Source organism: Amyelois transitella, chromosome 2 (genome assembly GCF_032362555.1).
Source record: "Amyelois transitella isolate CPQ chromosome 2, ilAmyTran1.1, whole genome shotgun sequence".
Taxonomy (NCBI): domain Eukaryota; kingdom Metazoa; phylum Arthropoda; class Insecta; order Lepidoptera; family Pyralidae; genus Amyelois; species Amyelois transitella.
Genome location: NC_083505.1, coordinates 11717180 through 11734363, shown reverse-complemented (window position 1 = coordinate 11734363; position 17184 = coordinate 11717180). Strand labels below are relative to the sequence as shown.

Sequence of the window (17184 nt, the reverse complement as noted above, 5' to 3'; positions counted from 1 at the left end):
ACTACATAAATCTAATGGCAATGCCAATAATAAAAAATATACAGCATGATGAATTATTAGTTTATTTTATATAAGTATGTATACTTTCCATCATATCAGGTAAGACAATTTGATGAATTGTGACATAAGACAACAATTAATTGGAATCTCACTAACTCCTAAATAGACAAAGTTTCAAAGGTTCCACAATAGTTACAACTTATTATTGCTTGGACAACTATGGATTTCCACTTAACTATTATCTTTACAGACCTCTCCTGCTTCCTCAACATAGTCTGATACTGGAGATGCACCAAGTAACACTGTAGCTGAGTAACAAGTAGAAGTTTTACTTGGCTCAATTTCTTTCTTTCTCGTGTAAGTCGGTTCTATCAAATATACATTTCAACTACCAGTCGCTTGATCATTAGCAAACAAATAATTAACGTTGCACGTCATTGTAATGAAAAGTTTTTAATTAACGATTTACTGAGTGTAGTACTTAAATATATCTATCTACCTTAATATATTGCATTCAATCCGAGTTATTCGGCCGAGTACGAGTATAAAAAACCCCGCCGAACACCGAGTATCAACCGAGTACTCGACCATCTCTAGACTATGTTTGCACTAAATGTGCAGAATGCAAACTGTGATTATCTTGTTATATGTTGTATCTATAGTTGTTCGAAATCTGGTTGCGGCGGGGGCTCCTGAGGCAGGGGCTCGAAGTCCCCGAGCGTGTAGTGTGGCTCTTCATGGCGGGGAGTAGCCAGAGGACGGTCGTACGCATCCTTTAGCAGTTCTTGATCATGCTGAAAATTAATCTATATGTTATCGGGTGCGTTTATAGGTAAATCTTTTTGCTGCAGTGACAGCAGAGCTTGGTTACACGGAGTGACTACGTTAGTTACTACCGTATTTGTTTGTGACAGAAAATGTAATGGAAAAGCAGTCTTTACTTATATATTTACATTACATTATTATAAATCTGAAATCTTTTACCATACTTCTGTCGTTAGTCTCGGATGTGACCTAAACCCTCGTGAAAAGAGTATGGGATGCACTTAAGACTATAATCCTGGAGTGGGTAAGTCCGATTACACAAAGTGACTCCCGTTAGACCTCTGTTACACATCTGTCTCATGTTTACACATCCCGTTGTCTAAATGTGCAAGGTTCGGAAATTCAAAATTCAAAAATTCAAAATTCAAAATTTTTTATTCATTATTGTAGGATATTATTATATCGCTTAATAATTGTCGTATGGTTTAACAACTTGGTTGACGTCAAATAAATTACTTAAAAACTAAGTTTACTGCCGCTTCCAAGGCGTCAGTGCAGAAGAAGCGGTAACAAACTGCACTGCAGCATTTTCTTCAACAACGTCAACTTCACAATATTAAATTATACTTAGAATAGAATGTGGACGGGAGAATACATTGCTCACGGGAGATTTATATATTTATGAGATTTAATATTGAAAAAAGAAAAAAATATATATATATATATATTTTATGGATTGCCAATTTTAAAAAGATTTATGTACAGAGTGTACTGAAATTTTGATATAAGTTCAAATTAAACTACAATTAATTACGAGGTTCCTGTGCCAAGCTCGAGCCAGATGTTTTTATCATTAAGGTAATCATCAGTCCTATAATAAGCCTTCTCACAAAGTACTTTCTTTACATACTCTTTGAATTTTCGGTTGGGCATATCAAGAACAGACTCCGGCAACCTATTATAAAATCGTATACAGTTCCCCATAAATGATTTACTGACTTTGCTAAGCCTATGAAACGGCATGACTAATTTATGTTTATTACGTAAATTTCTATCAGTTGTGGCACTAACTTTTTGAAAAAAATTAAATTAAAATGTTATGCTATACTGTGCACGCAGCCTATTTTTTAACAATTTACACAGATTAATATGTTATCATCCAAAACCCAGTCCAAACGGAAAAGTTCTTTTTTGAACCTCAAAATTCGAACCCGGGACCTATTGTGTCAGTCCAAGCGCACTAATACCCCACAAGGGCCGTTAGTTATATGAGAAACAAATGTCTGTCTAACTAGGGATGGTTTACTAAGACTATGATGGTATTAGAGATCGTGGCAAGTGGAAAGAGGTAGTCTCTGCCTACCCCTCCGGGAAAGAGGCGTGATTTTATGTATGTATGTTTGTATGTATGATGGTATAACTCTAATACCTGGTCCTGCTGCAGCACGGAAGGCGGCGCGAGGTCGTCCAGAGACAGCTGCGTGTTCAGCACCGAGGGCGGGGCGTAGTCCGACATCACGGGGACATTGTCCACCGGTTGCTGGAAAATTGCATAATTAATATATTTTAAGAAACTTGAGCATCAAAGCCGTTAAGCTGCTGGTAAAGCACATGGGAATATGTGGTTCCTATTTTTGAATGGAAATATAATATACATTTATTGTATGATGATTATATGATGTAAAAAAACAACATAAAACTTTTAAAAAGAACAAAAAGAACAAAAGGTATATTTATTTCAAGAACATAATTTTGCCAGAATGCAGACTTCAAAATACATTTATCCAGGTTTGTTGTTGTCTTGCACAGCATTATTTATGGTTCTTTTTCGTAATGTATGTATTTTTTATTTATTTAAACTTCATGCATGTAAAATGTACAAGTGGACTTAATGCCACAAGGCATTCTCTGCCAGTTGAACCTTTGGACCAAACTGAGATGGATGTACGGGTAGTGCTATTTTGCAGTATGCATGTGCACTTTATCGCACCACCAACTTAAAACTTTTCTGTTTGGTCAGCTGGCAGACTGGTAGAGAATGCCAAACGGCATTAAGTCCGACTTTTGTACATTGTTTTCGTGCAATAACATTTTAAATAATAAAAAAAAAAACAGTAAGTATTCAACATAACATGACAACCTTACTTTTCTACTAAATCCTTTGTCAGACTTACCTCGTTGGTGACATCTTCGGGCTTGTTGTTGGCAGCGGCAGGCTCCTCGGCCTGGACAGTGTTGTTGCGGGCCTCCTGCTCGGAACTGTACGCTGTCTTGTGCTCGCAGATCAGCAAGTGAGTCAGCATGTCCGTGCCTGACAATGGAACATACATATTAATTGCTGCGGGTAGTTATTGCACTAAGACTAGAACTACTACTTGCATAATGTGTTGTGGGATTATTAGCCTATTATAACATCCACGTGAACAGTACAGATTCGTATTCAAAAGAATGCTGAAAGCTTTAAAAGATCATCTATAGCGGTTATTATTTTGCTGACTTGTTTTGACTAAAATTTTGGTCCTCCATCTTCCTCAAAATTTGGTTCCCTCACCTATCTAAACTAAGCCTTTTTTATTTAAAAAATCTTCAATCTTCTATAAAAGACCGGTAAACAATAAAGGAATTAACGAGTGATTTATTAAGATCAATCAACAGCTTATATACTAAGGTAAATTGTGAGAAGCGGGATAACCTCGCCGAGTACGTACTATGTGTTTCACGTGCAACAATATTATTTACTCTCTCTCTCTTACTACCGGCATAGTCTGTAAGAACCTCCTGTTCTTCACTTTCTCACCAAGCGATCCATTAGAAACTCACTGAACGGGCCGAGGGTCTGTTAGGTCGTGTCTGAATAAACCAGAATTTTGGTTGTTCGGCGTTGTAGGCAACCTTCTTTGTTTACGGTTGCCATGATGTTGTTTTAGAGTGATATGTAAAAATAAATTTTTATTGTAAAAGTTTCTCAATTTTTATGTTCATAATATAATTATCTTAAACTGATTATTTTCTCCTCTTTTCACCTTCTATCTTCTGTAGGAATAAATAACTTTTATAACTATGCCGTATGGTTCCCGGCACCAATACAAAAAAGAATAGAACCACTCCATTTCTTTCCCATGGATGTCGTAAAAGGCGACTAAGGGATAGGCTCACAAACTTGGGATCCTTTTTTAGGCGATAGGCTAGCAACCTGTCACTATTCGAATCTCTTTTCTATCATAAAGCCAAATAGCTGAACGTGGCCAGTCTATTCAAGACTGTTGGCTCTGTCTGCCCCGCAAGGGATATAGACGTGACCATATGTATGTAACTATACTTCCTACAGCGTCGTCTTACTGTCGTCTTGTCTCAGTTTCCTTTCTTCCATCAGTCTGTCATTCAGTTGTCAAAATGTCAAGTCAAAGCGTCCCGTCTGTCCACGGAGCCACTCACCCACGATGGTGCTGTAGCCGCAGACGCAGTGGGTGACGTAGTCGGCGTCGCGCGGCGCGTCCTCCAGCGAGCTGGGCCCGGCGCAGTACGCGCTGTGGTGCAGCATGGCGCGGTAGCACGAGCTCTTGTACGGGCACTTGCTGCACGCTGTCTCGCCGCTGGAATGGAAATAAATACACCATTCATATGGGAACTAGCGAACTGTCGTATAAGGTGACTAAAGAATAAGCTTACAAACTTGGGATTTTTTTTTAGGCGATGAACTAGCAACCTGTCACTATTTGAATCTCAATTATATCATTAAGCCAAATAGCTGAACGTGGCCATTCAGTCTTTTGAAGACTGTTGACTCTGTCTACCCCGCAAGGGATATAGACGTTACGACCAAATTAGTTCATAGTTACACATCCAATTGCCTGAACAAGCAAGCTACTTCACTATGTTCTCCCATACCGTAAAAGCATAGGTTAGTAATCAAACTAAGGTACAAGACTAAAAAAATAATTGGCAACATTTGAACCTAGTACCAACCAGGGCATCACGCTATTTTTTCACAAATTTTTAAATCTAGTATTTTAATCTTCCCGTCAGGTAACACCAACTCTTAACTCTTCGCATCACTGACACTTTGGAAACGGCAGTTAACTTATTTTTAAGTAATTTATTCGATCAATGTTGTGAAACCAAAATAATACAACTATTAAGTGATGTTTGAAATGTACCATAATAATGAATAATTATATTGAATTTGTACGATAACATCACTAAGCTGCGAGAGAAGCCGGTTGCGGCAGCTAGTATAGACACGAACTCACAGGAAGTGCTTGTCGCTGTCCAGCGGCGAGTCGCACTCGCGGCACACCAGGCCGTCGGGCAGCACCAGCGTCAGCCCCTCGTACGTGTCGTTGATGACATAACATGGTGGTTCACTAAGCTGCGAGAGAAGCCGGTTGCGGCAGCTAGTATACACACAAACTCACAGGAAGTGCTTGTCGCTGTCCAGCGGCGAGTCGCACTCCCGGCACACCAAGCCGTCGGGCAGCACCAGCGTCAGCCCCTCGTACGTCTCGTTGATGACATGACTGGTGGTTCACTAAGCTGCGAGAGAAGCCGGTTGCGGCAGCTACTATAGACACACACTCACAGGAAGTGCTTGTCGCTGTCCAGCGGCGAGTCGCACTCCCGGCACACCAAGCCGTCGGGCAGCACCAGCGTCAGCCCCTCGTACGTCTCGTTGATGACATGACTGGTGGTTCACTAAGCTGCGAGAGAAGCCGGTTGCGGCAGCTACTATAGACACACACTCACAGGAAGTGCTTGTCGCTGTCCAGCGGCGAGTCGCACTCCCGGCACACCAAGCCGTCGGGCAGCACCAGCGTCAGCCCCTCGTACGTCTCGTTGATGACATGACTGGTGGTTCACTAAGCTGCGAGAGAAGCCGGTTGCGGCAGCTACTATAGACACACACTCACAGGAAGTGCTTGTCGCTGTCCAGCGGCGAGTCGCACTCCCGGCACACCAAGCCGTCGGGCAGCACCAGCGTCAGCCCCTCGTACGTCTCGTTGATGACATGACTGGTGGTTCACTAAGCTGCGAGAGAAGCCGGTTGCGGCAGCTACTATAGACACACACTCACAGGAAGTGCTTGTCGCTGTCCAGCGGCGAGTCGCACTCGCGGCACACCAAGCCGTCGGGCAGCACCAGCGTCAGCCCCTCGTACGTGTCGTTGATGGCGTGACTGGTCGTGTCCTTCACCGGAGGGCGGGCTTTGGTCTGGAACATGGTAAAAAAATATATATATTATAGTAAGTACTCTTTACTATGTATATAAAACAATACGTGATACCTTGAATCCAGTTTTGAAAATAAATCTTTTCTATTCTGCTTGTGCTAAACAGAAAATTCCACTAATATCCATCTTCGCAGTCTTGAAAGACTGATAGGCCACTTTCAGGTGTTAGGCTTAATGATAGAATTGAGATTCAAATAGTGACAGATTGCTAGCCAATAGCCTAAAAGAGGAATCCCAAGTGTATAAGCCTATCCCTTAGTCGTCTTTTACGACAACCATAGGAAAGACATGAGGTGGTCCTATTCTTATTAATATGGCACTCCAGTGTATCCTGCAAATAGGGAATTACATGTCAAATTTCAAATATCTTGACTGTTTATATGTCAGTCAGTGTCCTCTTATTGATAACATTAAGGTTACTAAGAACTTTTCTTGACAAAATATATTTCAATTTAGCAAAAAATATCTAACTGAAGATAGGCAAGGCACATAAGCAGAAAGTTGCAGTGAACCACCAACTCTCAACCAATGAAAGAATAAATTAAAAAATATTGCAGGCAACACTTGGATTCAAAAAGAGAGAACTCAAATTCAAAATGATAAAGAATAATTTATATGTCGGTATGTATTATTTATACTTTAAGGGTTACTCAAAGAGTTTGAATTATTAACTTTAGTAAAGATTTCAAAGTCCTGTTACCTTAGGCTTAGTGACCAGATGTTCCTCGGAGCACAGCGGCTTGGCATCCTCTACAGTGTTGTGGTCACGGACCTGGTGCTCCTTCATTTGACCTGGAAATTAAACTGCTGGTTACACGGTGCCATAATACAAGTAATATACAAGATTTTCGATGAACAAGTAATTAAATTATGTACAACATCTATCCATCCATCAATATAATAACGTCTGTTAAGTGCCGTGTGGTTCCCGGCACCAATAATAAAAAAAAAAGAATGGGACCACTCCATCTCGTTCCCATGGATGTCGTAAAAGGCGACTAAGGGATTAGCATTAGCTAGTTTATTAAAACTTGGGATTCTTCTTTTAGGCGATGGGCTAGCAGCCCATCACTATTTAAATCTCAATTCTATCATTAAGCCAAACAGCTGAACGTGGCTTATCAGTCTTTTCAAGACTGTTGGCTCTGTCTACCCCGTAAGGGATAAAGACGTGATCATATGTATGTATGTATGTATGTAATAACGTCTGTATATCTTGCGGAGTGGACAGAGCCAGCAGTCTTTAAAGACAGGCCACATTCAGCTGTATGGTAGAAATGAGATTCAAATAGTGACAGGTTGCTAGCACATCGCCTATAGGTAAGGAGAATCCCAAGTTTATGAGCATACACCTTATGTACAACATGCTTTCTTAAAATGTCACGGTTATTCTCTTAGTAGCTTCTTACTACATTTTTCTTTACCTGGTGGTCTATTTATAAGTGTTGTAAGTCTCTTTTATAAGTTATAAGTGTTGGGAACACGACAGCTGCGATTCCTGCCCTCGTAGCATTGCAAGCGCGACGCCGTTTTCATCGCGCGAAAAACTATCGCTAATCCGCCTTTTGGATTTCACGGCGGCTGGTATGTAAAATAAATTTTTATGAGTACTAATTAATTACATCAGGGGTTTAAATCAACATACATACATACATACATAAAATCACGCCTCTTTCCAGGAGGGGTAGGCAGAGACTACCTCTTTCCACTTGCCACGATCTCTGCATATTTCCTTCGCTTCATTCACATTCATAACTCTCTTCATGGTTTAAATCAAACTTACCGAGATGGACAAATTTCAGCACGCATCTGTTGCAGCGCACCTCCAAATCTTTATCCAGGTGGAGTTTCAAATGGTCTATGAACAGCGCCACGTTTGACGCCAACTCGTGGCCGTCCGCGTAGATTGGTATCACCTGGGAGTTAACATATATATTGATTGAAAAAAAAGGGAAATAAAATACAAAACGACAAAATTGTTTAACAAGACAGGTCTAGTGGAAAATGAATCCATTTTTTTATGTTTTCATATCTATTTCATAACTTAGTTTTTAATTTTAAGACTTCGCTTTTTATCATAGTTTCTTCCTAAACTCAGGATTCTAGACACTTAACGATAATATTCATAGTTGAATTTTGCAGAGCTGAAAAAGAAACCTTATAGAGACTACGCTCGTGATCATAATGGTCTTGACGGAAAACAAAGTTATCAAAGATCTTTTTTTTTATCACCTACAGAACCATTAAATAATCTCTAATTCATCTTTGCGTGTTCCCATTTGCACCCTTTGCCACAAAGCTTCCTTTCCTTCTACTTACCCCGGTTTGTGGCGTCATCAGTTTCATAGTGCCGTGTAGTTCCCGGCACCAATAAAGAATAGTAAGACTAGTACCACTGCATTTCGTTCTCATGGATATCGTAAAAGGCGGCCAAGGGTTAGGCTTATAAATTTGGGATTGTTCTTTTAAGCGATAAATTAGCAACCTATCACTATTTGAATTCTCAATTCTATATAATTGATCTGAACATGGCCAATTAGTTTTACTACCCTTAATTAACCCAAATTACAGGTATCGGCAAACAACCAACTCCCTTCACGAATGTCATCAAAAAATTTACGCACAGGACTGGGATCTAAAAGAGAGAAGTCAAACAGCAATTGTATATACAGCGACCTTCAGACAGCGCGGGCACTGCGCGCAGCCCGCGGTCGCGTGCGCGCGGCGGAAGTGGTCGAGCGCGGCGCGGTGGCTGGAGGCGCGGTAGGCGCAGCGCGGCGCCGCGCACACGTACGGCAGCTCCAGCGGCGCGTGCGCCTTCTGCATGTGCGCCGCCAGCGTCAGCACGGCCGCGAACCGCACCTGGTCAATTGTTTTATTCCATTTGTTACACAAATCTATCGGTATCATCGTATGATTGCAGTTTGTTACCGTTTCTTCTCTTAGTTTTGACTAATTTATTTATTTGACGTCAACCGATGTTGTGAACCCAAAAGATATGACAATTATTAAGTGATATGAAGTGTCCTATAATAATGAATTAAAATTGTGAATTTGTATTAAACAGCCGATATTAATGGTTGTAGACAGTTGTATGTCTTGGGATTTAATTACCAAATACACAGTTCTCTTAATTTTGAGAGTTCTACTACTACGAGTGCGCTTGTCTGTGACACCGGAAATCTCGAGTTTGAATCCTCGCCAGGGCATGATAAGAAAAGAATTTTCTCTGATTGACCTGGGTCATAGATGTTAATCTTTATAAGTATTTATTATATTACAATATAGTGTAATTTATCTTGAAAAAAAAAGCTAAAATTGCATGTGTGTCAAGCACTTGTAGGTATATCACTGGGGAATGTGAGAAGGGATATCATTCGCGTGGAAATTTCGGAAATCCTCTATTGCTTTTCCTCATTCATCCTAATATATCGCAAACATTAAGCAGCACATACCTCACATATGAGACACGCGTAAGTAAATATCTCTGGCGACTTGGTGTCGAGCGGGTGGCGGAGCGCGAGGTGCGCGCGCAGCTCGCCGTCGGGCCGCGCCAGGCAGCAGGCGCACGCGCCGCCGCCCGCCACGTGCTCGAACACGTGCTCCATCAGCGCTATGTTGTTCGACAGCTCCGTGTGGCAGATCGGGCACTGAAATACAGGGTGACATTTAAAACAACTGCATCCTTTTAAACATAGACTATACCCATGCTTCTGAGCTGTTTGAGCCTATTTTTATCTAAATTAAATGTCATCATTTTCACATTTAAAAAACCCTCAAAAACTACGTCACACGCTTTTTTTAAGACAAATACTACAAAAAGAAATTAAAACAAAACATGTAAATAAATGTCTGAAAAATTAATTATTTTATTAGTATCCAGATCAAGTAAAGTATAAAGTTGTCGAGATCGCTCAGCTGAATGAATTGTGTCGTTGACCTCTGAATCTTACGCGTCGCTTTTCCGCCGGCCGGGGTGATATGACGTATTTAGGATCGCGGATTTTGATACGTTTATTATTTTCGTACTTTCTGAAATATGAACCTATATTTTTCTTTTAACGTTTTTAAATATCCTTTAAATGAGTACACTTAACAGTTAAATTTATGCAGTTGAATTAAAAGTCACCCTGTATGAACAAAAACATTTGAAAAAGAAAAAGAGTTAAAACTGAACGTGACCTAAACGGTCTTTTCGTGATTGTGGGCTCTGACTACCCCCTGTAAGAGATAAAGATGATGATGATTTAAAGACTTACCTCAACAGCAATAGCCACCCTCTCAACCGGTCCATCGCCCCCAATCTGTCCAAAGTAGTACCGCTCCATGGACACAGTCTCCTCCGGTTTCGCCTCCTTCTTGATCGCCTTCAGCGGCACGTCGTCCAGCTCGTCGTCCAGCGCGTACGTCTTGGCGGCCTTGCGTCGCGACCTGGCGGCTGGAGTGCCGTCTTTGGACTTGTCCTTGGGCTTGCCCTCTTGCTCCTGCTTAATTTTCGTACGACGGAGGGCGAGAGGCATCTGTGTAGGCGGAAATTTGCTTAATGAAAACAAAAATCAGTATTCAACAAGGTTAAGAGAAAATTTTTATGTTACTGAAATTCAATTTCATCTCTTTTTTAGCAACTAAAAAATTATATATATAATATGAAATAGTACTTTACGATAGAATCACTTCATCTCTTTCCCATGGATGTCGTAAAAGGCGACTAAAGAATAGGCTTAAAACTTTGGATTCTTTTTGTAGGCGATGGGCTAGCAACCTGTCACTATTTGTATCTTAATTCCATCATAAACAGCTGAACGTGGCCTTTCAGTTTTTTGATGACTGTTGGCTCCGTCTACTCGACAAAAGATATAGACGTGATTATATGTTATGTTACTCAATTCTCTTCCGTTCTCAACCTATAACAGGAATCTCAAGTACACGAGCCCAAGAGAATATTGGGAATAACTATCACCTCTTCTTCCTCATCATCATCGTCGACGTACGTGGTGACTGCCTTCCTCTTCTTCTTGGGCGGCGGCGACGGAGAAGGTTCCTTCTTCCTGCGCCCGCGCTTCGATCTGGTGCCGCTCGTTTCCGGCTCGGGCTCTTCAGCTTGCTTGCTTTTCTGATTGGTGGGAACAAGGAAATATTGTCAAATGTAATCAATCAAATGAGGCTAATGTTTTTATTCTTTGTGGATAAATAAAGGAAATCATCTATATTAAATGATAGCGAAAAACACTCAGTCACGGGAACGTGACTTATCACGTATATCTCGAAACTATTACTAGGCCGATTAAGATGAAATTCGGTAAGAAGGTAGATTCTAGTTAGGAGAGTCTGCTTAGGCTCCCTTTCTCCAGTATTTTTTGTAAATTCCTGTGAGAAGAGGAGGTAACTGTATTTTTGGTTTTACGCGGGCGAATCGCAGCCGTTATTTAATAAAGTCGGTGACAAATCAGTTTTAAAGTGCTTCTAGAAAAGCCAAGCCTGGTATTTTTTCGCTTTAGACAACACATAAACCTTTCAGTATGTGTACCTTTCAGTATGTGTGTTATCTGACCGCGACTAACCCTAGAAACCCAGCTTACTCAGAAACCTCTTTTCATTGATTCAAACCCCAAGTCAATGGTTTAGGAAGTGTGATCATAAATAAACCTTTTCCTTCTATATATTCCAACATTATCCGACTTTTCACTTCAGGATCTTGGTCACCCTGACTCCTCACATTCCAAGGGAGGTTCTCGCCAAAAATGGTGATGTCGTCATTCTGACCTGACTGATTATGATTGATGTATGACTAGTATGATAAAGAAACAATTGAAAAAACTCAAATACTATGCCGACCCCACGTTGAGTGAAAGAAAAGGTGATATGCTGACCTTGGTAGGATACTTCCAGTTCTTGAACGGGTTAGCTGCAATCTTGTTCAAACGCACTGTTATAGGATCTTTGGCGTCCAGTTTGGTTTGTTCGGAGATGTGCAGCACGATGTTGTCAAATGCTTGGCCTGGAGAGATGCCATATCTGCAAGCGGAGAAATAATATTTAAAGGCATTACTTCTTTGTGTTCAAATTTGTATTAAATGCTATTTGCAATTATGTTTAGGGAGTTCAATAGTAAGTATAGGTTATGATAGCTTTCGTTTAAAATTTGATAACCTCATTCCTAAAAATTGCATTTTCAGTGGCAGGAAAGGTAAAAACTTAGGTCTAGATTTGAATGAACATTTTTGTGAATGAAATATTTTATCCCAAACTTACTACTAATATGCATAGAACTATTTTCACAATTTACAAGATATATTATGTTGACAACTAGCTAAATATTTAAATTTAAATTCTATTACTATTCCATCATGAAGCCAACAGACTATTGGACACTGTTCGCTCTGTCTACCCAGCAAGGGATATGGACGTGACTTAATGTATGTAAAATTCTATTACCTTTCCCTCCAAACAAGCTCATCCAAAAACTGCTGGATAATTTGCCTGGACAGCAAAGACAGTGTGTTCTGGAACATTCTCGGCACGATTCTTCTCAAGTACTCCATTATATTCGCGTTGCTATTCCTCGAAGGCTGGTCAGAGTGCGACGAGGCCTGGTGCACGTTCTTGAAGCCCATAGACACTAGAGTGCCCTTGTCTACGGTCAAATCTGTGAGGATGACCGATGAAGGATGCACCCAGTTGCTGAGTGGTTCTAGGATTTTTTGGAAACGCTTTTTGTAGTTTTTCTCGTGTTCAGCTAAGGGTTCCACGGCGCGCAGGCGTATCTGTAATGTATTTTCGTATTATAATTTTAGATTTTATTCGGACAAAATAAAAATTATCATTTTAGTTCAATAAAACTCACCAATTTCTCAACCGGATCCAGCACTCCCAAGACTTCCACCTTCACCTGCCTCTGGGTGCCATCGTGGCTCGTTGTTCCAAGCGATATCACTCCCACTTCTACTTTTTTCCCGGCTCCACCCAACAAACTCAAATGCTGATGTATAGCCGATGAGCAAATAGCTCTTAGCCACGTAAACAGTCCTTTCACATATAAATTGTCCACTTTGACCCATTGGACCACGTTTTGCACATTGGTTTGGCAAGCCCAGTGGTAGATTAGTTTGAGGATAACGCTCGGAGGGAAAGTGGCTCCCTCGAATATGGAGCTGGAGAAGACGGAGACGAAGCGGGTGGGGCAGCATTCAGAGATCCACACGTAGCCGCCGGAGTAAGGGAACTTCGACACGTCCGAGTACATGCCTGGAAAATATGTCCAATATTCAATGATACTTTATTACGTCCCATTAAGAGAACATGTATATTTAAGGAATAAATAATTAGGATTCTGTAACATATGAAGCCATACAGCTAAACATGGCCTTTCAGTCTTTTCGAGACTGTTGGCTCTGTCTGCCTTAGTATGGATATGGACGTGACTATATGTATGTATAAGGAAAGTTCAATAACGTAAGTTTTTAGCACTGGTAATATCTGTCTATACTAAATTCTAATAACCACCTACATGATTAAACATATTTACATCTTAGTGTCAGAGCCTCTGAGTCGGAGGCAACATTCAACTTTGCATTCAATCCAGAATGCTAAAAATTCATTGATTCATTATATAACTTACCAAGCTTCAGTTTGTTCCCGGAATGTATGACACACCACTGCTCGGAGCGCACCAAGCCCTGCTGGATCAGCCACTCGGTGAACTTCATCGGAGTGTGCATCAGCACCGACTTCACCTTGCTGTCCAGGGACGACCGGTCGGACGGAGGAGGCGCCTCCTTCGATCTGAGGTACGGTCGAGCTACCACTACCAACGATGGGAATGTTTTGCCTGGACATATGGAAAAAATATTACAAATTAAGCAATTGAAATAAACTGGATACATTTTACCAAATTTCAACTTAAAAAACTATTAAGTAAGATAAATTAAGTACTATGTAGTTTTGAGGAAAGTGGAACCTCATCTTGTGGATGTCATCCTATGTGATGAGTCAGTTTTCTGTTACACAAACCACAAACTTATTTTACGGCTGGTCAATCAATGAGGGGTCCAAAAAAAATCAAATAAATGTCAAGTGCGTGTCGGGCCAAGCGCATTGGAGGGTTCCGTAATCGGAATGCCAACTTTTAGTTCACACTGATTAATATCTAAAAACGAACTTTCTAATATTTATAGTCTCTGAGAAAAACAAGAGACAGACAGACAGACATAGGCGACACTAAAATGGTTCCTTGTTAACTAAGGAACCCTAAAAGTTAAGTAATAACTTCTCACCTTGCAGCTTATTGAATGAAACTTCCCGCGAATCGGCCACATTCTTGCTGCCGTCATCTTTGGTGAGGTCCACGATAGCCGTAGCCTTGGTAGCACTGCCAGTTAACAAGCCACCAATAGCGGTGGCTTCTGACGGACGTACATTGGTCACCACACTGTGTACATCTGAAATATTAATAAGACCAAATCAATTTAACTTAATAAATGGTATCATCCTGTTAAAACTAAACATATATAGCTTCAAAATTCAAAAATTTTTATTCATTATACTTCATATCACTTAATAATAGTCAAATCTTTTGGTTTCACAGCATTGGTTGACGTCAAATTACTTTAACCTAAGTTTACTGCCGCTTCCAAGGCGTCAGTGCAGAAGAAGCAGTAACAAATATATTGTCAAATTAAAATATGGAATTGAAAATGAAGAAAAAAGGTGTACACAAAACTTGAGACAATTGAAAAGACATTCTCTGACTATCGCTGCAGAAAAGAGACATAATAGAATAGAGAAAAAAAAATTTTTTTTTTCATTCAAACGACATCAAGTAGTTACATTTAAATTTAAAATGCTTATATAACAATGACAGCTGCACCACCTCTAGCATAGAACGCGCGACCTGTTTTTATCGCGCGAAAAATGAAAGCTGTCCCGTTTAACGTCAAAAAAAAAAGCAATGATAGCTTTTACCTCCAAAATACTCAACTATCATTGGAAAATATAATAAAGTGGCTGAAAGAAAAATCCAAATAATCATGTAATCAAGCTTACTGGATGGGGCAAGCGTCTTGTCCTTTGTTTTGGTATCTTTTTCTTTCTCCCTTTCCTTCTCTTCCCGTCTCTTCTTTTTCTTCTTGTGGCGAGTGTCAACAGGCGATTTTGCGCGTTCGGGTGATGGAGAGTAATTACGGTCTTCATCTCTGAACTTCTTTGGGCGACCTGTGAGTTCATAATAGATAATTATACCTAATGTGTTTTTTAAGAATAAGTATATAGTTAAATATATCATCCATATAAAACTTACAAACATTTTAGTGTTTTACCTATTTAATTTTTTATTTTATATTTGAATTTACTAAAATGTTCTCCTGCTCCTGTAGCAAGGCACGCACGACGCCTATTTTATCGCGCGAAATAAAAACTATTGCTGTCACATTTCATGTCATAATAAAAAGCGTAACTATTACGCTATTGTTTTTCATTCACGCTATAAAAAGGGCGCCGCGCGTGTCACTCTATGGGATTTGCAATTCTTAAAGAACTTAGTTAAAAAAAACCTTGAAAGTTTAGTATTCATGCTATTAAATAGATTACAAACCTCTTCCTTTAGGTTTTTCCTTAGATATAGATAATGATCGAGATCTAGACCTCAGGATTTCAGCACTCTGCCTCTCCAAATCCTTCAACACTGGCTGTCTGTAAACAATCAAAATGTTTGAAACTAATACATTTTCAAATATTGGACAGGACATTTATAATTACATAAATATTGTCTGATAGCTGACTCTGGTGCGCAGTCACTTTCAATGTAAATCTTTATCGATAAAAATCAACTTTTAAATACCTGTCTTTAGTAATTATTCATATTGTTAACCCATGTACTTGAAATTGAAAACTATAACCATAAAAAAAGGAAGTGGTGACAACTGGGAATAGACATTTATTTATGTATTAATTATCATTAAAATTACATGAGATTTTAACATATTTATTGGTGTTAAACTGTTCACTGATAAAAACTATACAAAGAAATCATACCAGTATTTCAAATTTCTTTTAATTGACTATTATGAATCTAAATTAAAATTAATAACACCAGTTCTTCATAGTGTGTTCTTCATATGTAGATTAAGATGTAACTTTCCATTATCCTGTCATGATTTTTATGATTTATTTTTACAATAAATAGTGAAATAAATTCTATTTTTAATACTTATTGTAACAAAAAACAGTAAAGTAATGATATTATATCACATACTTACTTTAATTAAAAACACAAATAAGAATCTATAAGAATAAGGTATGTACTAGCACAATGTCTTTTATTAAAAAGACCAGGTGTATCAAGGATAACAAAACAACACTAAATTAACTTTCAAAATTAAAATAATTGGTTGGACAAGATCATACACCTTTGCTGATAACCTGATAATGATGCTTAGGTTTTAACATGGTAATAAAAATATGTTTCTTATACTCACTTGCCAAGAAGTTGGTAAGCTGTAAACTGATCTCCATTATAGACAATTTCACCACCAGTCTCCTTTACCATATCATCCAGCTTGTTCTGAATACTTTTGTATTCATCGTCGGCGTTTTTATAGGCTTGTAGTTGAATCTCCGAGAGCTCCTCTTCCCAGCACTCCAGCTCCAAAGTTGGTACATCTGGCCCAAAGTAAGTCCTTTTATAAAGATCAGCTTCTATAATCTCCGCCTGTGGAGGAACAACCTCCGGTATATCCTGCAATAAATTGAGAAAACGTGAATGGCATCGGCATTCTAAAGGTCAAGAAAGATAGAAAGGGATGATGAATATATATTACTTCAACATCTTCTTTTGGTTTCTTCAGTTTCATTTTTGGGTTTTCACGCTTCAAGAAATTATATCGTACCTATAAATCAAAAATAAACAAATGCATCTGCAACCGCAGCAGACGCAACGGCAACAATATGGCAACCATAGACACAGATATTATAATTTACACCATTAGTTGTCAATTAGTTGTCAATATCCAAGCCCAAAACATCGATATTTTAAATCGATATGCACATACATACATAAAATAACGCCTCTTTCCCGGAGGGGTAGGCAGAGACTACCTCTTTCCACTTGCGTCGATCTCTGCATACTTCCTTCGCTTCATCCACATTCATAACTCTCTTAATACAAGCTCGGCGGTTTCGGGTACTTTTGACCTGAC

General features: G+C 39.5%; 1 protein-coding gene across 1 annotated transcript; it reads right to left on the bottom strand.

The window, feature by feature from the left end:
• Positions 1-33: 33 nt before the first annotated feature.
• LOC106129002 (uncharacterized) lies at positions 34-16945 on the bottom strand. Its single transcript, XM_013327418.2, has 20 exons — positions 16807-16945; positions 16465-16724; positions 15582-15679; positions 15035-15202; positions 14266-14430; positions 13611-13820; positions 12837-13237; positions 12428-12756; positions 11863-12007; positions 10953-11105; positions 10252-10512; positions 9448-9642; positions 8669-8854; positions 7776-7908; positions 6693-6784; positions 5837-5973; positions 4201-4358; positions 2940-3076; positions 2195-2305; positions 34-794 (listed from the first exon to the last, which is right to left on the bottom strand). The coding sequence occupies exons 1-20, from the start codon at positions 16837-16839 to the stop codon at positions 657-659; spliced, it is 3510 nt and encodes a 1169-aa protein (XP_013182872.2). The 5' UTR covers positions 16840-16945; the 3' UTR covers positions 34-656.
• Between the last annotated feature and the right edge of the window lie 239 nt (positions 16946-17184).